At 37.1% G+C, this 25065-nt stretch overlaps 1 protein-coding gene across 2 annotated transcripts in view; it reads left to right on the top strand.

Moving 5' to 3' along the window:
- The first annotated feature begins 1008 nt into the window (after positions 1–1008).
- Positions 1009–25065, top strand: part of LOC123536085 (nuclear pore complex protein Nup160-like) — a 55991-nt gene continuing 31934 nt past the window's right edge. The window contains exons 1-11 of one of the 2 annotated variants that reach the window (XM_053528887.1): positions 1009–1148; positions 6558–6669; positions 7739–7946; positions 8723–8954; positions 10547–10625; positions 11479–11593; positions 15875–15953; positions 19176–19264; positions 21464–21538; positions 22580–22674; positions 24754–24910. In XM_053528887.1, coding sequence (XP_053384862.1) covers positions 1058–1148; positions 6558–6669; positions 7739–7946; positions 8723–8954; positions 10547–10625; positions 11479–11593; positions 15875–15953; positions 19176–19264; positions 21464–21538; positions 22580–22674; positions 24754–24910 — 1332 coding nt within the window. In that variant the 5' untranslated portion in view covers positions 1009–1057. Of the gene's footprint in view, positions 1149–3731; positions 3868–6557; positions 6670–7738; positions 7947–8722; positions 8955–10546; positions 10626–11478; positions 11594–15874; positions 15954–19175; positions 19265–21463; positions 21539–22579; positions 22675–24753; positions 24911–25065 lie in introns of those variants that run through there. The other variant, XM_053528885.1, reaches the window with a different exon arrangement.

Genomic DNA, 25065 nt, shown 5'->3' with positions numbered 1-25065 from the left:
CATATATCTTATATGCACTGTTTTAGCAATACAAAGTCTATACAACAAAATGACAACTTGAATAGTTGCGTTCATTTTAGATGTTTCTTTAATTGGCAAATGACATTTGAATGACAACATTAAAACAGTAAATGTTGCACTTTAGTTTTGGTATGAATAATAAAGACACCGCTTTCAGTACTTTTGCTCAAAATGTCCCAGATGCACAAACAAATCGCTATATACAAAGTATTTATCTGACATAACGTTATTGTGTTTTACCGTAGATTGTAATGCATTCTAACACCACAAAACAGGGCTGCTTTTATCAAATTCAGATTCAGAGGCGCTTTCAATCGATTAAAAACTGCTAGATTTGATAATAGGCAGTTTCCATATTTGTGACGTGGTAGAAACTGATATTATGGCCATGAGAAGAAGCTGTTGGAACTAATAGTGATACACTCATTGTCTGTTAAGTAATGGGGACTTATTAAAATGTAGTGGCAAAACCTGTAATGATATTTTTAAACAGCGTTTTTTTACAAGCGTCATGGTTAACTATCTACCAATATTGGTTCAAAAGTCAGATTTGTAAAAAAAAATAAAAAATAAAATAAAACTGGGAACCAGAGCTAAGAATAGAAAAATCTTCAAACACCATCTTCAGATACACTAGTCCGATTTTGAAAAAGTTTTATATGAATGTTCCTTGGATGACCCTAACTTAAAATTGTTGGTGATGTCTTGAATCTCAAAAAGGTATGACTGTTGGAGTATAGCGCTACTAAGACATGCAGAGACTCTATCGTTTTAGCCGTTAAATTCATACTTTCAATCTTGGGTCATCACAGTCTGTTTCTTCTTCTTCTTGTTCTGCTTCACCTTCTTATTATCATTATAATGGATGTAGAATTTCTATTGTAGGTCAGCAGTAGTCTGTTACACAGATCTGTCCAGCAATAGTATAAACGCGCGGTAGTCTAGGTCAGCAGCGGTAAGTACGGAATACTAACGGCAACAACCAGGTAATATCACTACCGCTCAAGGGAGGACACTCTTGGCATTTACCGGCAGAATGGCGGACAGCGCGAATTCATTTTTGTACCGGGAAATTTACGTGCCAAACTCGACTGGATCTAAATGGAAAGAAATCTCTCTGAACACAGGTGCCATATATATGTTTTACAGAACTAAATTTCTGATGTAAAATATGAGTGGGCATTTTTTTTTATGAGACCAACATTTTTTTGAGAACTGGAAGCCCCCAAACCCAAAGAGAAAGTTGACCGATAGAAAAATTTAGATTAATCAGTGATCCCATGTATGTCATAAGCAGCTTAATGTAAATTGCTGTATGAGACGTTTAATATGAAAAAGGCAAAGCCTCTGAGCGAGCGTAGCTTAAACGGCAAAGAAACTATTCACTGCTTAAAACAATTCCGAGAACCTATTCACCTGAAAAGAAACAAAAATTTAGTGTCATTATACCTGTAACAGCGAATATCATACGTTGCAAAATTTATGGAAAGCCGGTGTCGCAGTGACGTCATAACCTGTTTGTGGCGTTCTTATGGCTTTATGCTTATTTGACATTTTATCCCATTTTCTGGCCAATGCTTAATCTTTTAAAAGAAAATCATATTTTTTTCTACCAAATGGAAATCTTTCTTGCATTATTTTTGAGTGATGGATAATATTCAGCAGTCATATCAAGTTCTGTATTCACTGCCAACAAAGCATTTCCTGTGAGCACCTGCCATCTAGGAACTCGCACTTTGTAAATAAAAGCAAAATTGAAATTATTTCCATAACATAACTTTTTTAAAAAATAAAGACACCTAATGAACATAGAGATTGTAACTCAAATATAAAATTAAAAAAAAAACAAAAACAATTTTTCCGACTTTGACGGAAGTAGAACAAAATGGCGGCGCCCAGACGAGAGGAAAATTTTTCAGCTACATCACTTTGCCCCATTCGGCACACCTTTGTTATATTCGCCTACACATTGCCGTAAGTCGAGCTACGCGCTCGCAATTGCGCTTTGCGGAGAGTTTAGTGAAACATGAATTTCGTTTTCATTTGTTGAATGAATATTAGTGAAATTTCTAATTATGCATTATTCCTATTGATTTCTTGGTTCCTATCGATTTCGTGGTTATAGAAACATCGCTCATGCGAGCAATCCGCGTCTCCGAAGTCCATGCAAGTTTTCCGGAAACGCGCATACAGTAACTACGAGTGCAAAATATGCGAGAAAAACAGGTAATTTAACGTATTTATTATTTAATACATGTAAAGTTGCTGCCATTTTCATTGAAATACAGTGAAAAATATGCCCAATAATAAGTAATATCTTCAATATTTGCTGATATGTTTGACAGAAATCCTACACAGCATCCATCTTATGACGTCACGAAAGGTAATCAGATACTAAATTTTGGCATCATATATAATCAGGGCTTTTTTTTAGGAGTTGGGGAAGACGCTGGGCGCTGGTCAAATGGGGAAAAATCACGTGAAAGAGGCCAATTTGGGGAAAATTCACAATATTACAACCGTCATGTGATACTGCTTCTACAGAATATAACATTAGCCATTAGATTTTTTACAGCAATTCAGATTTTAAGTTATCCTATTTCAGGGATCAAATTTAATTTTTCCCCCACTAACAATGCAGTGCCATTCTTTCCACTAGCAACATGGTTGGTTCCACTTGGTTATTTGGTTTCATAATAAATGTTCAGCTCCATTTCCAACATTTTGAAGGTTCGGACAGGCCGGGACTTTCTAGTTTCGGAAGAACAAACCAAAGTACTCGATGATTCTTTGGACTTTTGGATGGACGCAAAAGTTTTAAGTTCTTTCAGGTCACTGCCCATGGTGTCGCTAGAATTTTATGTATCCCTTTCCTTTTTCGCCTAAAGAAACTTGTGTTTTTCCTCTCCGTTTTCGCATTTTCGAATCACCGACCAAAACAAAAGTAAATTTTGTCTAGACGCTTACTTAGATATCCAGTAATTTCATTTAGGTTAATAGTGACAAGCATCTCTACAAGTGGTCACGTGTTTATCGGTAAAATAACTACCCCAAAGGAGTTTTCAAAGAGCAAAGGACAGTTTGAGCGAATTCGTCGATAATCAGACGTGATCGCGAAATATTCGAGTGCCATGATTTCCTACTCGGATTTTTTTATTCTCACTCAAATTTCGCGAGTTAGTGACCGCTAAATTCGATCCCTGAAACATAAGAATTGGAGATAGATTGGGGAAAATTCTTTTTTTGGGGAAAATTGATCTTTTGGGGAAAAATTTTCCGAGGGGAAGACGCCGACTATCGGTGTCACTTTCTTAGTAAAAAAAACCCCTGATAATTCACGAAAAAAGTTGAGCGACACTTAAAATATGGAAACCAATTAAAACTCAATTAGCTCAAATGTGGTCATCTGGGTGCATCTGACTCTCTGCACTGACGTGCATATTGTAAGGAGACACAGCACTTTTCCGTGCCTTTACTGTGTAGAATAAATGCATATAATATTATATACAATAAAGTACTACAGTGTAAATGTGTTGGTTTCATACTTACTTGAAACTGTTAAAGCTTGTTTAGAATCTATAAACATTTAAAGCAACTTTAAAAATCGTTTTCCTTCTGCTTAAGAAAATAACAGTACCTATTTGAATAAATCATTTATCTGAAATAAACAAACCTAGAATTTACCAAATTTGCGCCATTAATAGTAGGGACCACAAACTTTTTATTGCGCAGTATATTTTTGGATGGAGAAATCCGTGATGCTATTTATAGACGTGCCAATCGCAGCCACGAAATCGATAGGAAAGCATCTGTGTGATTCTGATAATGGAGGTCACGGTGTAAAAGGTCAGTAACCCTGATAAAAAACAATGTTTTTGTTTGTTTTCAATGTTCAACGTTCTGAGTTAATTGTTTTGCTTCACTATTACAAAAAAATAAACTTGACTGATGAGATGTGCAACGCGCATGCGCAAATTTAACAGTTAAGAGCCGCAAATTCGTAGGAATAGGGCATACTGGTACTGATGATAAACCCGAACAGAAAATGAGGTTTTTTACCCGTAACTTTTTTATTTCTGCAAAGTGTAATCAATGGTCGGTATCAAAATAAAGCTTAACATTGACTGAAAACTTTACATAATTCAAATTTATATTTAGTAAGCAAACTCGCACAAAATGAGGCCCAGAAAGGGGTTTGTAAAATAGGGACTGTATGAACATTGACTGATGATAAATTCGACTACTTTGTCATTTGCAAAATTTTCTTCGTAGTATTATATTGAAACTTTCCCCAAAAGGCTGCAACAGTCATTCCTGATCAAGTAATGAAAAGTGACCTATCAATGTCTGACCTTCATGTGTCAACAGTGAGCATGCGCAAAAAACACACTCTTCCCCAGAAATTTTGGATAAATATTTTTTATACAGATAAATGTAAGTCATTTATTTATACAGAATATTTACCAATTTTGTTTTTGTTTACACCAGTTGGTGTTGTAAGTAAAAACTATTAGATGGTGTGTTCACTTTTATAAATAACCGATTGCAATCGAATAATTCCAAGGTGGTCAACTTTATCATCTGTCCGGGTTTATCATCAGTACCAGTATAGAAATCATTTGAGAAGCCTCCAACTGGAATATGGAAGGTTGTTGGTTCTACCCAAGTGTCAGTCCTTGATGAAATAATGCTAAGAAGGGCACCAGGAGTCTTCCTTCGTGGTCAAAAGCTGGAAAGTTCCCATATGACATAAATCCTGTCAATGTAAATAAACCGAACTAAAGTAGGAAGTGTCTATAGCCATCCTGTAACAGAATGCCTCACCTGCGTTCTAGGCATCCTGTAACCTTGACGCCTACCTTTCTGTTAGTGTTCCGCTAGGGCTTTTCTAGCTGTCCAGTAATCAATTTAGATCTGAATTATGTATTTTTCTGTTCAACTATTGTACTTTAGATAGATATAGTTATTAGTAAGTTGCTATTAAACCATTTGAGCCGCACCATGAAAAAACCAACATAGTGCGTTTGTGATCAACATGGATCCAGACCAGCCTGCGCTTCCGCGCAGTCGTGTCAGATTCCATGCTGTTCGCTTTCAGTGCTTGTTGCAATTAGAAGAATACACTTGAAACCTGTTATAAAGCTACTCGATATACCGCGGTCCTCGTTATAACGCAGTAGCCACTTGGACCCGGAATTTTCGGGGGTAAAAAAACGAGTCTGCGGATGTTATTTAATTTGATCATAACCAGCTTTAAAACTACATGTACCTTTGTACATTAACACCTTTGCCATGACAACCTTGACAGAAACCAGTAATTGTCTGCTAGCTTACTTGTTTGCGTATCGCCTTTGTTAAAGTTTGAATACATGTAGACATGTGACAATTAGGCAATCAGTACCATGTCAAAATTAGATTGTTTGCGTAACAAGCGTGTAAGCGGTCAGTCAGCTATCAAACCATTAAGTTTGCACCAATTAAGCAGATGACATGAACACTTGAGTGAATAAAAATCGAACAACAGGCCCAGTTTTGTAGTAAAATGCAGCCGTTTTTCGTAATCATCACACTCAGTTCATCGGAATTAACGAAGATTCGACGCACTGAAAGCCATATTGAGAATGTTCTCCCTTTTTATTATCATATATAAACGACGGTGATTTAACAATTTTCTGTCTTATTTATCGATTTTCTTCATGTATTCAAAATAAATTCTTTTAAGACTGTCCGCATTCTTCTTTTAGTTACATAAACCCCCAGTGCAATTGCATTGCATATGTAATTCTCACGACCGCGCACTCCTCACACAGCGTTAAATATGTTTATTTCCGGGATACACAATTCCAACTTTCTTTTAGAATCACGACAAAATGAGAAGATGACACAGCGTTATAATTCTTTTAATGTATTTTTCAGTAACATAGTTAAATAAATGTCCCGTCTATACGATTCTTATTTCTTATTTACATAAAGCAGCATCCAAAATACGTCTAAAACATTACTGGTGGGTGGGAGTATTGCATATACTGCTGATACGATCAACCCGCCTTATAAATTTAACCCCGCTAGATCCGCGGGTCTCGAACCTTGGACCCCGACGACATCGTTATAACGGGGTCCCAGTGTAGTTAGCGAACAGCATTGATCCTGACCAGACCAGACTGTACAGATGCGCAGGCTGGTCTGGATCCATGCTGGTCGCAAATGCACTATGTTGGTTTTCTCATGGCATGGCTCATTTGTGTTAAAAATACTGCTTATAAATAAAGATTTGTTTGTTGTTTTAAAATGTTTCAGTCTTGTTCTCATTCTCCCCCGAGAAATATTTGACAAATGGACATTTCAATGATAATGTAGAGATAAAGTGTTGCATCAGAATATTTGGTGCAGAAAAAGTAATGAGAAATGATAAAAATCTCTCTTGTTCATATTTCTAAAGATTATAGATTCGAATCAAGTTAATTACATAGACTTTTCATTGCATACAGTACTTCCTTTTGTTTTTAGAATGTCTTGCATGTGTGTTTTTTTTAAAGGAGCCTCAGCCAGCACCTTGCAGGATATCAAAGTTGCTGAAAGTTGTGGTGGATTTACATACAGAGATAGTGGACTGCCTCTCTCAGTTGTCCGTAACAGATTTATTCACTGGTAAGATTCATTAACTTTTGCAGATGCTTTATAAATAACGAGGTTCTAAAACAATATGTACAATGCATTGTTTTTCATCTGAAGATAAATGTCTCGATTATTAGTATCTTTAAAAAAAGAAAATTATATATTTTTCCTACATTCTAATAAAAACAGTAGAGCTGGTTGCTCTATAAATATTTATTTTTTATGGTATGGTTTAAAAATTATGTACCAGGAGTTTTAGTTAGAATTTGTAACAGGTATCGAATTTAGCGGTCGCTAACTCGCAAAATTCAAGTAAGATTAAAAAAATGCAAGTAGAAAATCATGGCACTCGAATATTTTCGCGATCACGTTCGAAAATTGGGGAATTCACTCAAACTGGCCTTTTCTCTTTTAAAACTCCTTTGGGGCAGTTTATTTACCGATAATCACGTGACTGCTTGTAGAAGCTTGTCGCTTTATACTACAGTAATTATCGGAAATCTAAGTAAGCGTCTAGGCAATATTTGTTTTCATATGGTCTGTAATTTGCAAAGTTCTGCAAAATGGAGAGGAAAATAACATGTTTCTTGGTGCAAAAAGGCCCGCGGAAATCTAAAATGCTAGCAAAACTAGGGGCAGTGACCTGAGAAAAACTTAAAAGTTCAACGTCCGGCCAAAAGTTCAAAGAATCATTGAGTACTTTATTGGTTCGTACATGTATCGATACTTTCAAAACCAGAAAGTCCCTGGCCTCTCCGGACCGTGAACTTTTATATGAAACCAAACAACAACAAATCAACTTAATAAATTTAGCACGTAAATAGCTTTTGAATAATTGCTAGTGGAACCCATCATTTTGCTAGTGGAAAAATATGGCACTAGTAAAAATTTGCTAGTGGAAAAAAAAGTTAAATTCGATCCCTGTGTAATATGTTTTATATGCATTTTTCTGAGAGAAAGTTTTGCCAAAAGGCGAAGGGGGGGATGGGGAAGCAGTATTTTTGGACAGGGAAAAAGAACGCCCCTTCCTCCAAATACTTAATCACTCCTGAAGCCTGAGAAACATGGGAAAATACACTTGTTTTATGTTTGTATTTATTAGGAAAGCATGTAATGATGTACTTGAACTTGAAGAGGAGAGTCTTGACCTTGATCTCTATGGATCAAAGGTCAAGTTCCACTTCCAGGACACAGCAATACTTGGTGGTGTATCAATACACGAGGCCCAGGGCTATGTGGTTGTTCTAGTACCTACAGTAGCTAGTGTACACAGGCTTATCTTTCCACATCCAAACAAGCTTCATAAAGCTGTAAGTATAGTGCTTTTGTTTACTGCCTTTGGACGAGTTCGGTGAAACAACCCATCCTCGATTGCCAGAAACTACTGAAGTTCTTAATGTGTTTGTCTTTCCTGACTTTCTTAATGTCTCTGTAAAATTTACTAAAATTGCATGTTTTCAGTGCTAATATCTACCAGTTTAAGATGCTCCTTCTACTCAAAAGTTCTCATGTGACTGGCACCATATCCATTCCCATAAGGTTGACAAATGCTGTACTATTCTGTTTCCGTTGGGACAGATAACTAATTATCAAAATTAAGCTGAAATTAGAAACACCCTTTGCAGAAAAAACTTTTGATAATTTTTATGCCCCCGGCATCTACTGATGCGGGAGGCATATAGTGATTGTCCTGTCAGTTCGTTTGTACGTCCGTCCGTACGAGGTTAACCAAATGGGACCGTTTCGTCTAGCATCAATGCCCCTTACTAGAATGACTTGATACTAATGCAGATGTAACCTGTGACCATTCCTCATCTTCAAACATCACCTGACCTCACTTTGACCTTGACCTCAATACTGCTTACAAGAATGAATTGATACTGATACAGATGTAACCTGTGACCATTCCTCATCTTCAAACATCACCTGACCTCAGTTTGACCTTGGACACGTTTTGGACTTAGGTTGCTTTGTATCGACAAGAATGTCACCGGGGGCATCAAGCGTTTATTGAACGCTTATTGAACGCAGCTCCTTGTTGCAGCGGTTTTTGTTCTTTAGATAATGCACCAGACTTACCTTTCAGGATCTCGGATATGTTCCTACAGATCATCCACTGCCCTCAATATTTTATGATGCTTCGATAGCAAAATGTATGGATGCAAGAAACTCTCACATGTTAAATGCTGGTGGAACGATAACCTCCCATTTTACGGCAGCTGCGTCATTTTACACTCAAGAAGGAGAAGCATTGTTTGCTCTCGCCAACAGTTCAGGAAATATTATTCTTGTAAAGATGCCACCACTTGATATACAAGGTAAATGAATAATGACATTTTACTTGTCCATCTTGTAGGGCAAGATGTAGAAAATCATTATATAGTTCTTATGGTAAGCCTTCTTTAATAGGACAAGTTGCTCTGAGATTCTGCTTGTCTGGAAACCAGATTTTAGCCGCGCCATGAGAAAACCAACATAGTGGCTTTGCGACCAGCATGGATCCAGATCTGCGCAGACTGGTCAGGATCCATGCAGTTCGCTAGTGGTTTCTCTAATTGCAATAGGGTTTGAAAGCGAACAGCATTGGTCCTGACCAGACTGCGCGGATGCGCAGGCTGGTCTGGATTCATGCTGGTCACAAAGCCACTATTTTGGTTTTCTCATGGCGCAGCTCATTTTTTGTTCCATGTGAATCTGATATTATCAAATTTTTTTTTTCACTTGCCAATTTTTTTTTAAAAAATGTGGTTGTTAAAATTGTCTGTGAATTTAAAGTTCCATTATGTTGCTGGCCCTTTTAGCCCAGTTTTCCCAACAAATATTGTGACATTAATATTTATTGCAAGTAGGATGGACAGAATTGAAGGAAAAAATCATGAAAAAGACAAATGGTAATTCTGAAATGATAAGAAATGAGTAAAGTTTGTCAAAAAACTTTGAAAAGACATGAAATTGAAAAAAAAAAATGTTTTACATGTAACATAAAATTGTCTTAAATCTGTTAGCATCAGGTACTATATTTGTTATTTGATTTTTTTTCTGAATTCATATGAAATGAATGACAGAATATGATTGGCAAAACAATTTCATTATATTTCTTTTCTATGTGTTGAAAAGATTTTTTTTTAAAAATTGCACAAATAATTATATTTAACCTTAGATTCAGCCTCCTGGTCACCAGACAAAACAATTAGTAACGTTCTTCCTGACTAAAGGCGTGCGTTGTGAAAACAGTATCATGTCTTCACTTAGCAGCATTTTCCCAACTTCAGAGCCTTTCCTAACACAGTTCTAACAAAACGAATGTCATAATTTTTAGTGAAACAAATGGGGAGAAAATATTTTCTGTGAAAATATTGCATCTAGTGTTAATTCAGTGAAACATTTAGATCCTAAACTGAAAAGGAAAATACTGTCTGTATCTTTCATTTTGATTTCACATGTTGAACAAATAAATTGATGTTCAGACATTTTAAACAGGTTTTTACCAACCTAGTAGATCAGTACTGATGAAAAGTGCTTTTGATATTGATCTTTTCCTGCGTGAAATTACCAGTTATTTTCCACTCAATATTTCAATAACTCTCTGAAAACATTAAATTTATACAAATGTGTATACTAATATCCGGTCAGTTTACTTTCATCCTTCAATACATATGAAACATTTTTCTCCATAGTATACTGTGAAATCATTTAATTTCGCAGGCATGAAATTTCGTGGTTTTGGTCAAAACGGCAATTTCATGGGGATATGAATTCATGGATTTCAAATTTTGAACATAAAATGAATGGGAATTTTACTTCTTTGTTGGGATTAAATTTTATGGATTGACTCAACCATGAAATCCACGAAAATTAGTCCCCCACGAATATTAATGATTTCGAAGTATATCAAATAAATTCTATTTAGGTATTGTACAGCAGTTTGAGCTGTGCCAGACGTCAGTGATGCAGAAACTATGGACTGGGCTGGTTCCCTCTATGATGAGGTAAGCTGGGTAACAGTAGATTTTGTTTGTTACTGTGAATAACTTCAGTTTTAGATGAAATTTGTCTGCTTTAGTCGAGGATGGACTAAAAAAATAAAATAAAATAACTACTCAGCACATACAGTTTTCATCCAGCTGAATTGAAACTTGGTATACCATATATTTTCACTTATAAGACACACTCGCTTATTAGACACACCCCGACATCAGCGTGCAATCTGCGGTTTCTTTTTCTTTTAATTCTCTTGCAGTACTCGCTTATAAGATGCTCCCCACTCTTTGAACTGGAAATATGACTCTTAATAATGTGTCTTATGAGCGAAAATATACGGTACATCCACATGTACATATTTTTGGGATTTTCATGTCCAGTTATATTTTTTCTGAAGTTATCACCCTTTTCTGGACTACATCAGAGCATATTGTACTGATTTATTGCTACATTTCCAATCCAACTGAAATGAAACTAAGTATATGTCATCAATATGATGGAGACATGCATATATTACTTGGTCTTTAGTGTCTGATTATTTTCCCCCACTGAAGAGGGAGAGGTATTGTTCTGGTGTTGTCTGTCTGGCTGTTTGTCCATCTGACTTGCATGCATCTGCTGAAATTGAAAACGCTTATAATTGAAGAAGTACTTTAGCTAGAATCATGAAACCTTACATACTAGTACATGTAATTATAAATTAGCATATGACATTTGCTCAGTATTATCCCCTTGACCCAGGAGAGTTTTCCCCCTTAATTTATCTGGAGTTACAGAACTGTTGTGGACTTCATTTATTATTTTGTCAGGGGGAATGTTTGTCATATATTATTGACATCATTCTGGTTCTATATGTTTCAGAAGTGGACAGGAGCCTGCGCATACAGTATGTAGTCTAGTGATACAGGCTGTAAGGAACGAAGCATGTATATTTGCTGTGTGCAAAGATCACCGCCTCAGAGTCTGGTCATGCAAGGTTTGTAAAGTAAAAAATATTCTTTTCAATTTAGATCCTTTTTAGCTCACCTGTCACAAAGTGACAAGGTGAGCTTTTGTGATCGCGCGGTGTCCGTCGTCCGTGCGTCTGTCAGTGCGTCCGTGCGTGCGTCCGTAAACTTTTGCTTGTGACCACTCTAGAGGTCACATTGTTCATGGGATCTTTATGAAAGTTGGTCAGAATGTTCATCTTGATAATATCTAGGTCAAGTTCGAAACTGGGTCACGCGCCATCAAAAACTAGGTCAGTAGGTCTAAAAATAGAAAAACCTTGTGACCTCTCTAGAGGCCATATATTTCACAAGATCTTCATGAAAATTGATCTGAATGTTCACCTTGATGATATCTAGGTCAAGTTCAAAACTGTCTCACGTGCCGTCAAAAACTAGGTCAGTAGGTCTAAAAATAGAAAAACCTTGTGACCTCTCTAGAGGCCATATATTTCACAAGATCTTCATGAAAATTGGTCAGAACGTTCATCTTGATGATATCTAGGTCAAGTTCGAAACTGGGTCACGTGCCATCAAAAACTAGGTCAGTAGGTCAAATAATAGAAAAACCTTGTGACCTCTCTAAAGGCCATATTTTTCATGGGATCTGTATGAAAGTTGGTCTGAGTGTTCATTTTGATGATATCTAGGTCAAGTTCGAAACTGGGTCACGTGCGGTCAAAAACTAGGTCAGTAGGTCTAAAAATAGAAAAACCTTGTGACCTCTCTAGAGGCCATATATTTTATGAGATCTTCATGAAAATTGGTCAGAATGTTCATCTTGATGATATCTAGGTCAGGTTCGAAAGTGCGTCTTGTGCCGTCAAAAACTAGGTCAGTAGGTCAAATAATAGAAAAACCTTATGACCTCTCTAGAGGCCATATTTTTCATGGGATCTGTATGAAAGTTGGTCTGAGTGTTCATCTTGATGATATCTAGGTCAAATACGAAAGTGGGCCACGTGCCTTCAAAAACTAGGTCAGTAGGTCAAATAATAGAAAAACCTTGTGACCTCTCTAAAGGCAATATTTTTCATGGGATCTGTATGAAAATTGGTCTGAATGTTCATCTTGATGATATCTAGGTCACTTTCGAAACTGGGTCAGCTGCGGTCAAAAACTTGGTCAGTAGGTCTAAAAATAGAAAAACCTTGTGACCTCTCTAGAGGTCATACTTGTGAATGGATCTTCATGAAAATTGGTCAGAATGTTCACCTTGATGATATCTAGGTCAAGTTTGAAACTGGGTCACGTGCCTTAAAAAACTAGGTCAGTATGTCAAATAATAAAAAAAACCTTGTGACCTCTCTAGAGGCCATACTTTCCATGGGATTTGTATGAAAGTTGGTTTGAATGTTCATCTTGATGATATCTAGGTCAAGTTTGAAACTGGGTCAACTGCGTTAAAAAACTAGGTCAGTAGGTCTAAAACTGTTAAAATCTTTTGACCTCTCTAGAGGCCATATTTTTCAATGGATCTTCATGAAAATTGATCTGAATATTCACCTTGATGATATCTAGGTCAGTTTTGAAACTGGGTCACGTGCGGTCAAAAACTAGGCCAGCAGGTATGAAAATAGAAAAACCTTGTGACCTCTCTAGAGGCCATATTTTTCATGAGATCTTCATGAAAATTAGTGAGAATGTTCACCTTGATGATATCTAGATAAAGTTCAAAACAGGGTCACGTACCTTCGAAAACTAGGTCAATAGGTCAAATAATAGAAAAACTTTGTTACCTCTCTAGAGACCATATTTTTCAATGGATCTTCATGAAAATTGGTCAGAATTTTTATCTTGATAATACCTAAGTCAAGTTCAAAACTAGGTCACTATGTCAAATAATAGAAAAAACGATGTCATACTCAAAACTGGGTCATGTGGGAAGAGGTGAGCGATTCAGGACCATCATGGTCCTCTTGTTTTTTAGCTCACCTGTCACAAAGTGACAAGGTGAGCTTTTGTGATCGCGCGGTGTCCATCGTCCGTGCATGCGTCCGTAAACTTTTGCTTGTGACCACTCTAGAGGTCACCTTTTTCATTGGATCTTTATGAAAGTTGGTCAGAGTGTTCATCTTGATGATATCTAGGTCAAGTTCGAAACTTGGTCACATGCCTTCAAAAACTAGGTCAGTAGGTCTAAAAATAGAAAAACCTTGTGACCTCTCTAGAGGCCATATATTTCACAAGATCTTCATGAAAATTGGTCAGAATGTTCACCTTGATGATATCTAGGTCAAGTTCGAAACTGGGTCACTTGCCATCAAAAACTAGGTCAGTAGGTCTAAAAATAGAAAAACCTTGTGACCTCTCTAGAGACCATATATTTCACAAGATCTTGATGAAAATTAGTCTGAATGTTCACCTTGATGATATCTAGGTCAAGTTCGAAACTGGGTCACGTGCCGACAAAAACTAGGTCAGTAGGTCAAATAATAGAAAAACCTTGTGACCTCTCTAAAGGCCATATTTTTCATGGGATCTGTATGAAAGTTGGTCTGAATGTTCATCTTGATGTTATCTAGGTCAAGTTCGAAACTGGGTCACATGCGGTCAAAAACTAGGTCAGTAGGTCTAAAAATAGAAAAACCTTGTGACCTCTCTAGAGGCCATATATTTCATGAGATCTTCATAAAAATTGGTCAGAATGTTCACCTTGATGATATCTAGGTCAAGTTCGAAAGTGGGTCACGTGCCTTCAAAAACTAGGTCAGTAGGTCAAATAATAGAAAAACTTTGTGACCTCTCTAAAGGCCATATTTTTCATGGGATCTGTATGAAAGTTGGTCTGAATGTTCATCTTGATGATATCTAGGTCAAGTTCGAAAGTGGATCACGTGCCATCAAAAACTAGGTCAGTAGGTCAAATAATAGAAAAACCTTGTGACCTCTCTAAAGGCCATATTTTTCATGGGATCTGTATGAAAATTGGTCTGAATGTTCATCTTGTTGATATCTAAGTCAAGTTTGAAATAGGGTCATGTGCGGACAAAAACTAGGTCAGCAGGTCTAAAAATAGAAAAACCTTGTGACTTCTCTAGAGGCCATACTTGTGAATTGATTTCCATTAAAATTGGTCAGAATGTTCACCTTGATGATATCTAGATCAATTTTGAAACTGGGTCACATGCCTTAAAAAACTAGGTCAGTAGGTCAAATAATAAAAAAACCTTGTGACCTCTCTAGAGGCCATACTTTTCATGGGATCTGTATGAAAGTTGGTCTGAATATTCATCTTGATGATATCTAGGTCAAGTTTGAAACCGGGTCAACTGCGGTCAAAAACTAGGTCAGTAGGTCTAAAATTATTTAAATCTTTTGACCACTCTAGAGGCCATATTTTTCAATGGATCTTCATGAAAATTGATCTGAATGTTCACCTTGATGATATCTAGGTTAGTTTTGAAACTGGGTCACGTGCGGTCAAAAACTAGGCCAGTAGGTATAAAAATAGAAAAACCTTGTGATCTCTCTAGAGGCCATATGTTTCATGAGATCTTCATGAAAATTAGTGAGAATGTTCACCTTGATGATATCTAGGTAAAGTTTAAAACAGGGTCACCTACCTTCGAAAACTAGGTCAATAGGTCAAATAATAGAAAAACCTTGTGACCTTTGTAGAGACCATATTTTTCAATGGATCTTCATGAAAATTGATCAGAATTTTTATTTTGATAATATCTAGGTCAAGTTCAAAACTGGGTCACATGAGCTCAAAAACTAGGTCACTATGTCAAATAATGACATAATACTCAAAACTGGGTCATGTGGGAAGAGGTGAGCGATTCAGGACCATCATGGTCCTCTTGTTTTTCCAACCTGACTAAAAAAATCTATTACACATGATAACTGTTCATGTTATTTTCTATTAGAGTTTGCTTTTCAGGACTTCGTACATTTATGTATTGATAAGAATAATCTCTTTATAGCTAAATGGTCATGTATGTTTACAACACAGTATAATGTGTTGAATTTATTTCACAATGTTACTTTATCCCAAAGATATAACTATTGAATATACTGAAGCTTCAGACAGGGTGGATTTAGCATTTATTACATCCTGTTTAGTGGAAGATGATGTAGCATACCATGCGTGCAGGCTGATGTTAGTCTGCACTGGTCGCAAAGAGAGAATCACTTGCCGCCAGCAGGCTAAGGGTTAACTGTCCAAAACTTTATCCGAGTTATTTTATATTTCTGTCAAATGAGGTAAAATAATCTTTGTGAAAATCTCAGTATGTATTTCTACAATAATATTAATTTTATTGCAGACACATGAATGTATGGTTGTTACAAATTTACTGGATTTCTCGCCTGATGGTGTACATGTCCAGTCTATGTCTCTGGCAGGTAAGACTACTATCCTCCAGCTTTACTCTGGGATAAGTAACATGATAAAGTTACTCCCCTTTAATATTTTGCTTGGAAAAGGTTTTTTTAGCCCACCATCATCAGATGGTGGGCTGTTGAAATCACTCTGCATCCGTGGTCCGTCCGTCCGTCATTCCGTCCGTCCGAGCTCACATTTGCATACTTAGGTGGCTATAGGAACAATAGGTAACTGTACTTTTTATGCCCCCGAAGGGAGGCATATAGTTTTTGAACCGTCTGTCGGTCTGTCAGTCTGTCCGCAATTTTCTTGTCCGGTCCATATCTTTGTCATCGATGGATGGATTTTCAAATAACTTGGCATGAATGTGTACCACAGTAAGACGACGTGTCGCGCGCAAGACCCAGGTCCGTAGCTCAAAGGTCAAGGTCACACTTAGACTTTAAAGGTCATTTTTCATGATAGTGCATTTGTGTCCGGTCCATATCTTTGTCATCCATGGATGGATTTTCAAATAACTTGGCATGAATGTGTATCACATTAAGACGACGTGTTGCGCGCAAGACCCAGGTCTGTAGCTCAAAGGTCAAGGTCACACTTAGACGTTAATGGTCATATTTCATGATAGTGCATTGATGGGCGTGTCCGGTCCATATCTTTGTCATTCATGCATGGATTTTAAAATTATTGGGCATGAATGTGTACCACAGTAAGACGACGTGTCTAGCGCAAGACCCAGGTCCGTAGGTCAAAGGTCCTAAACTCTAACATCAGCCATAACTATTCATTCAAAGTGCCATCGGGGGCATGTGTCATCCTATGGAGACAGCTCTTGTTCTTTGATGTCATTCATTCCGTAAGGCTTTTATGTGGCTATTTTTCTCTTAGGTGGCTAAAAGAACAAGAGAGAGAACAGAAGAGTAGCCACATAAGTATCCATATGTAGGAACGTCCGTCCGTTAACAATTTCTCGTTATCGCATCTCCTCAGAAACTACTGGGGGGATTTTGACCAAACTTTGTCAGAATGATGTATTGGTACCTTAGTTGTGTCCCCCTGAAAATCAGACTGGTTCAACAATTTTTGAAGGAGTTATGGCCCTTTGTTTATTTCTATAATTTACATAGATTTATATAGGGAAAAACTTTGAAAATCTTCTTGTCCAAAACCACAGAGCCTAGGGCTTTGATATTTGGTATGAAGCATCATCTAGTGGTTCTCTACCAAGATGATTCAAATTATTTCCCTGGGGTCAAATATGGCCCCACCCCGGGGGTCACATGGTTTATATAGACTTGTTTAGGGAAAAACTTTGAATAACTTTTTGGCCAAAACCACAGGGCCTAGGGCTTTGATGTTTTGTATGTGACATCCTCTGGTGGTCTTCTACTAAGATTGTTTAAATTACCCACCTAGGGTCAAATATAGCCCTGCCCAGGGGGGTCATATGGTTTACATAGACTTATATAGGGAAAAACTTTGAAAATCTTCTTGTCCAAACCACAAAGCCTAGGGCTTTGATATTTGTAATGTAGCATCATCTAGTGGTTCTCTTCCAAGTTTGTTCAAATTATCCCCTAGGGTCAAATATGGCCCTGCCCCGGGAGTCACATGGTTCATATAGACTTATATAGGGAAAAGCTTTTAAAATTGTCAATAACTTACAATATTCAAATTTGGACCACATGTATAGTTTTGAGTGGCAAGATGAACCTCAACTTGACTTGACCTTGATTTTGACATAGTGACCTACTTTCACATTTCTGTAGCTACAGCCTTCAAATTTGGACCACATGCATAGTTTTGTGCACTAGAAAAAACTTTGACCTTGACATTGACCTAGTGACCTACTTTCACATTTTTGAAGGTACAGGCTTCAAATTTGGACCACATGCATAGTTTCGTGTTCCGAAATGAAATTTGACATTGATTTTGACCTAGTTACCTACTTTCACATTTCTCAAGCTACAGCCTTCAAATTCGGACCACATGCACAGTTTTGTGTACCGTAAAGAACTTTGACCTTTACATTGACCTAGTGACCTACTTTCACATTTTTGAAGGTACAGGCTTCAGATTTGGACCACATGCAAAGTTTTGTGTTTCAAAATGAAATTTGACATTGATTTTGACCTAGTGACCTACTTTCACATTTCTCAAGCTACAGCCTTCAAATTTGGACCACGTGCATAGTTTTATGTACCGAAAAAAACTTTGACCTTCACATTGACCTAGTGACCTACTTTCACATTTTTGAAGGTACAGGCTTCAAATTTGGACCACGTGCATAGTTTTGTATTCCAAAATAAAATTTGACCTTGATTTTGACCTAGTGACCTACTTTTACATTTCTCAAGCTACAGCCTTCAAATTTGGACCACATGCAAAGTTTTGTGTTTCGAAATGAAATTTGACCTTGATTTTGACCTAGTGACCTACTTTCACATCTTCAAGCTACAGCCTTCAAATTTGGACCACATGCATAGTTTTGTATACTGAAATGAACTTTGACCTTGAAATTGATCTTGTGACCTACTTTCACATTTCTCAAGCTACAGCTTTCAAATTCGGACCACATGCATGGACCACATGCACAGTGTTGTGTACTGAAATGAAATTTGACCTTGATTTTGACATTCAGCTAGTCTTGAAATTGGAACCCGCAAAAATGGCTCAGTTGTGGGCGCCAAGATCACTCTGTGATCTCTTGTTTTATTTACTTGCCAAGAAAAGTTCTGTTTAGGCATCCATGGACACTGACTGCTTTAACTTACTAGAATACTCATGAAAAGGTGATGCTGAATACAGTAAAAGTAAATTGCTTCTTATTAAAGTGAATAGTCAATGAATGCCCACTCCTTGAATGTAATTAGCAACGTATTTCTAGGTGAGGCTAGGACACCTCAGTTGACATGTACCTTGCTGCTGATACTGCTAGAAACTGTACCAATTTAAATAAACACCGAGTACTGAACAGTTGCGTCTGGGAATCATAACCTGGGTTGCTAGTACTGTGTTCCAGCCTGGTTACCGCTATACCTCTGATTCTGTACCAGAAATAGTAGCAACAAAAATTTTTATGGTTAAAAAGGTAATTCAAAGTGTCTTTATTACTATACCGTGAGACGTGTTGAGAATTAGTTGCACTCGCATTATTTGTTTGTTTTGTTCTCTTTTTCAAAGAATTTTATTGCAGCAATGTTAAATCAAATAGTGTTACATTCATTATTTCTGTCCTACAGGTTCTGGGCATATCATACGAAAGCTTGTTAGTACAAACATGGCTGATGTGAAACTCGGAGTTCACCTTAACTTCACAAATTCCAACCAGGTAATGTGTTATAATGAGTAGTGGCAAAACATAGATATGTAGTCGAATTTTTATGAATAGCAGGGCGTCTGCTGCCTATCGCATTTGGAGCCAGTGGCTCAAACTGACTAAAGTGGCTCAAAAAAATCTCGAGTGGCGAAACATTATGCCTCCACATATATTTTCATTTTTTTCCCACGGAGTTATTGTGTATTTGATCTGGAAGCGTGGTTCCAGTTTCGTGCTTCTTGGATATTCTCCTGCGTAGAAAAAAAAACGATAGCAAGAAATCAGCTGATGCGATGACGCATGTTTTGACAGGTGTGAATATTACATAATGTTGTGAGTGAATTGGAGTGGAGGAGACAATTATTAAAGAAAGCACGTTTTTATGGAATTTTTTTTAAGTATCCGCTGATATCAGTTTTAATTGATCCAATTATCGATGACCCAACTAATTTTGTTGATCAGCGAGTGGGACCCATTTATTTTAAATGGCTGTTTTCCAAGCTGTTTTCCCGACAATTTTTCCGGTTCTTTTTACGAGATTAACGTAATCAGATAATATTAACAGTAATTGAGATAGTTATCCGACATTTTTAATTAATTTCAAACTTTTCTTTCAATTGCCACCATATTTTGAGTTAAACTATTTTTAGTTATGATTTTAGTGAGGTGTCAGTTTTGTTGTTCACAGTTTGATCTCGGTTGGAGATGATACTCGAATAGGACAGTATCTAGTTAAACTGAAATAGAATCAAATCTTGTTGATGAAGCATGTTTATATGAAAAGACCTTAAACCCCGGTCTGATAAATTCAGGTAGAAAATATACATATTGCATTACAGATATAATCCATTGATATGTAAAACTAAATAGAAAACAAAGTCAACTGTTTCTGCAGTTTTGTGTAAAATTGTTTGAATTGAAATCATTTTCTTTGTTTAAATGTAGTTTTAACATGCTTTGTAGTGAATCGATTACTCTGCGCAAAAGAGTACCGCCTCTGTAGCCTAGTGGTAGAGGGCCCGCTTTGTGTACGAAATGTAGGTTTGATCCCTGGCCGCGTGATACCAAAGACGTGAAAAATGGTTCTAGTAGCTTCCTTGCTTGGCGCTTAGCATTAAGAGGATATTACTAGGACTGGTCAGCCTGGTATAATGTGACTGGGTGGGGTATCATGTCCTGTGTCTAGGGCGTGATATTCGAATGAGGCAGCACTATAAAGTTGGGCATTGTCCTCACTGCATCAGTGTTTGCTTTTATTGCCAACACCTTGAAAATCTGTCTGGATTCAAACTTAATTCAAATGGCTGATTATTACTTTTGCTTCCGATTTGTCCCTTACATCATTGATGTTGTGTATTGTATCCATTGTTTGGTCTATATCACAGATGAAGCCAATCAGAAATGTGTTTAATTTGTAATTAAGAATGGCAACTTTTTTCTGTAAGTGGTTACGCCTGTCTGAATTACTCTTTTGGGAAGATTTTAATGATTTTTGAATTCGTCAACAAATTCAGATTCTTGTTGATGATCATGTTGTAACACATTTACTCATGATTTGAGCCACACCATGAGAAAACCAACATATGCGACCAGCATGGATCCAGACCAGCCTACACATCTGCGCAGCCAGGTCAGGGTCCATGCTGTTTGCTAACGGTTTCTCTAATTGCAATAGGCTTTGAAAACAAACAGCATGGATCCTGACCTGGTCAGAATGTTTATCTTGATGATCTATAGGTCATTTTCAAATCTGAGTCAGGAAGGGGTTAAAAACTAGGTTACTGGGTCAAATCAAAGGAAAAGCTTGTTAACACTCTAGAGGCCACATTTATGACTGTATCTTCATGAATCTTAGTCAGAATGGTAATCTTGATGATCTTTAGGTCAAGTTCGAATCTGGGTCATGTGGGGTCAAAAACTAGGTCACCGGGTCAAATCAAAGGAAAAGCTTGTTAACACTCTAAAGACCACATTTATGACTGTATCTTCATGAAACTTAGTCAGAATGTTAATCTTGATGATCTTTAGGTCAAGTTCGAATCTGAGTAATATGGTTAGTTAACACTTTAGAGGCCGCATTTATGACCATATCTTAATGAAACTATCTTGATGATCTTTAGGTCAGTTGGTCAGGTGAGTGATACAGGGCCTTCATGGTCCTCTTGTTTGACAATGTGGTTAATCAGCACATTTTCACTTCAATATTTTCAGTTTTGTATCCTGCAGCCACAAATTGCCTCGAGTAGGTTACAGATTAGCCACCTTGCAAGTGTATTTGGACCTCAGGTATAAAGAAACAGTTCCTTGTTTTCTGTAGGATTTAAATCTTAAATCTTAGAATTCTGTTCACTTTCAAATTTTTCTTTCTCTCAAAAGTTGAAATACCAAAAACAAAAAAAATGAAAAGTTGCATTAATTTTACATGTGTTGAAAATAACGCAAGTTAGTAGATAACATTTAGCATTTCTGTGTCAATTAATGAATATTCAATTCCAAATACATTTGTAGTATTTTTGTCATTGATGAAAATCATCATTTGAGTTTTGATACAAAGGATTTTTATCAGAAAGGTGTAACACCAGTGATGTAACAAAAGCAGGCTTCGCTGAAGTTGCCAGACTGCCAGACATAGGAACCGTTTTTGTATTTTTTGTTTGTTTAGTCTTTCATAGCTTGACTATTGAAAAATTTTCAAATAGTACAGCTTTTGTTGTTACCCTTTGGTTGGGGATAGAATCACAAAAGTTTTGGATGAACTTAAAAAATTTGTAAAAAGCTTTTGTATGTAAGCTAGTATTAGATGGAATGGCTTGAAATTGTTGGCATGCTGCCATAAGACAGTTCTTGTTACAAATTGTGAAAATATTTGTCAGACAAATTTTGTTTTGTTTGTACAAAACTTGCAAGTTTGACCGAATATCTCGCTATCCGTCCAGTAGTTTTTCCCCCATGGGGTTTGAAATCAAGATTGATATAACCATGAAATCCATCACAATTAGTTCATCATAATTAGAGGGCCTCAGTGACTGAGTAGTTAAGGTCGCTGACTGCAAATCACTTGCCCCTCATCGATGTGGGTTTGAGCCTCACTTGGGGCGTTGAATTCTTCATGTGAGGGAGCCATCCAGTTGACTTACGGAAGGTCGATGGTTTTACCCAGGTGCCTGCTCGTAATGGTCTTCATCCACCGTCAAAGCTGGAAAGTTGCCATAAGACCTATAGTTTTTTCAGTGTGATGTTAAACCCAACAAAAATGAAAAAATAAATCTTAATTATTAGCAAAGATATTTCAGAAATTATATAGATTATGGAAAATAATGCTTACAGGAAGATTTGATTGACTTCTGTATGAGGAGTACAACACTAGTGTCGCTGTGGACGAGTTCAGAGGGGACACCTGTAATCAGGACTCTGACGTTTGGGTAAACAGTTTTATAAGAAAAATTTCAATTTCCTTGAAAATATTGCTTTGATATAGTATAAGTTACTAAAATGAAAAATTTGATGTCAACTGTAGTGTGTGTTTAAGGATTCCGGACATATTTACATACATGAAAATTGTACAAGACATAGCTGGACTATTTCTGATTTTACTGTGTGCGTATGTCTTTTGGCATTACTTCTTACTTTAAACAACTTCTTATGAACAAATTGATCTATTTTCACCAATCTTGGTTAGCTAGATGGCAAAAAGGTCAGGGTAGGGGCCTCCACGGCAGAGTGGTTAAGGTCACTGACTTCGAATCACTTGCCCCTCAGTGATGTTGGTTGGAGCCTTACATTTGGCATTGAATTGTTTATGTGAGGAAGCCATCCAGCTGGCTTGGGGAAGGTCCATGGTTCTACCCAGGTATCCGCCTGTGATGAAATAATGCATGAAGGGGAACATGGAGACACTCTAGAGGTCACAATTTTGGCCCAATCTTAATGAAACTTGGTCAGGATGTTACCCTCAAAAAATCTTGGACGAGTTTGATATTGGGTCATTTGGGTCAGAAACTAGGTCACCAGGTCAAATCAAAGGAAAAGCTTGTTAACACTCTAGAGGTCACAATTTTGGTCCAATCTTAATGAAACTTGGTCAGAATGTTACTCTCAATAAAATCTTGGACGAGTTCGATGTTGGGTCATCTGGGGTCAAAAACTAGGTCACCAGGTCAAATCTAAGGAAAAGCTTATTAACACTCTAGAGGCCACATTTATGACTATCTTCATGAAACTTGGTCAGAATGTTGATCTTGATGATCTTTAGGTCAAGTTTGAATCTGGATCATGTCGGATCAACGAATCAAAGGAAAAGCTTATTAACACTAGACGCCACATTTGTGACTGTATCTTCATGAAACTTAATCAGAATGTTAATTTCAATGATCTTTAGGTCAAGTTCGAATCTGGGTCATGTGGGGTCAAAAACTAGGTCACCAGGTCAAATCAAAGGAAAAGCTAGTTAACACTTTGGAGGCCACATTTATGACCATATCTTAATGAAACTTGGTCAGAATATTAATCTTGATGATCTTTAGGTCAAGTTCTAATTTGAGTCAGGTGGGGTAAAAAATAGGTCACCAGGTCAAATCAAAGGAAAAGCTAATTAACACACTAGAGGCCACATTTATGACCATATCTTAATGAAACTTGGTCAGAATGTTAATCTTGAAGGTCTTTAGGTTAAGTTTCAATCTGGGTCAGGTGGGGTCAAAAACTAGGTCACCAGGTCAAATCAAAGGTTAAGCTTGTTAACACTCTAGAGACCTAATTTTAAGTTTGAAACTCATGGGAATTGATCAAAATGTTTGTCTTGATGACCTCTAGGTCAGGTTCGAATCTGGGTCATATGGGGTCAAAAAATAGGTCACCAGGTCAAATCAAAGGTAAAGCTTGTTAACAATCTGGAGGTCAAATTTATGACTCTATCTTCATGAAACTTGGTCAGAATGTTAATTTTAATGATCTTAAGATTAAGTTCGAATCTGGGATAGGTGGGATCAAAAAATAGGTCACTAGGTCAAACCAAAGGAAAAGCTAGTGAGCACTCTAGAGAACACACCTATGACCATATCTTTATGAAACTTGGTCAGAATGTAAATCTTAATGATCTTAAGATTAAGTTCCAATCTGGGTCAGGTTGGGTCAAAAACTAGATCACCAGGTCAAATCAAAAGTAATGCTTGTTAACAATCTAGAAGCCACATTTATGACTGTATCTTCATGAAACTTGGTCAGACTGTTAAATCTTGATGATCTTTAGGTCAAGTTCAAATCTGGGTCATGTGGGTGCAAAAACTAGGGTCACTAGGTCAAATTAAAGGAAAAAGTAGTTAACACTCTTAGAGGACACATTTTTGACCATATCTTCATGAAACTTGGTCAGAATGTTAATCTTGATGATCTTTAGGTCAGTAGGTCAGGTGAGCGATACAGGGCCTTCATGCCCTCTTGTCTGTAAATATATCTTATTTACAAGAATTTATTTCCATGGTCTATTACCATATTGTTTTAAGAGATGAAGGTCCTGGCGGATGGATGGAGGTGTTGTTACAGCCAGCTGAGGTTGCAGATTTAAACATACCACCCCACAGAGACCCGAGGGAGGTGTACCTTGAGAGGTTGTTCCAACCAGGCAGGTTCAGTAAACAGGACATCAGAAGGGCTCTCAGTGTAAGTTTGTGATGTAAATCTGTAAAAGTACACTTAGCTTTCTGAATGATACATTTAGGAAGTGAAAATTTTAAAACCACATAAAACAAACTTCATGGTCTTTAAGTCATTCATAAATATTATTGCAGTTATTGTTTTGTCTGTGCATCCGTCCG

This window comes from Mercenaria mercenaria, chromosome 17, assembly GCF_021730395.1.
Source record: "Mercenaria mercenaria strain notata chromosome 17, MADL_Memer_1, whole genome shotgun sequence".
NCBI classification, from domain to species: Eukaryota; Metazoa; Mollusca; class Bivalvia; order Venerida; family Veneridae; genus Mercenaria; species Mercenaria mercenaria.
Note: the sequence above shows the minus strand (reverse complement) of the source record. Positions and strands in the feature narration are given on the sequence as shown.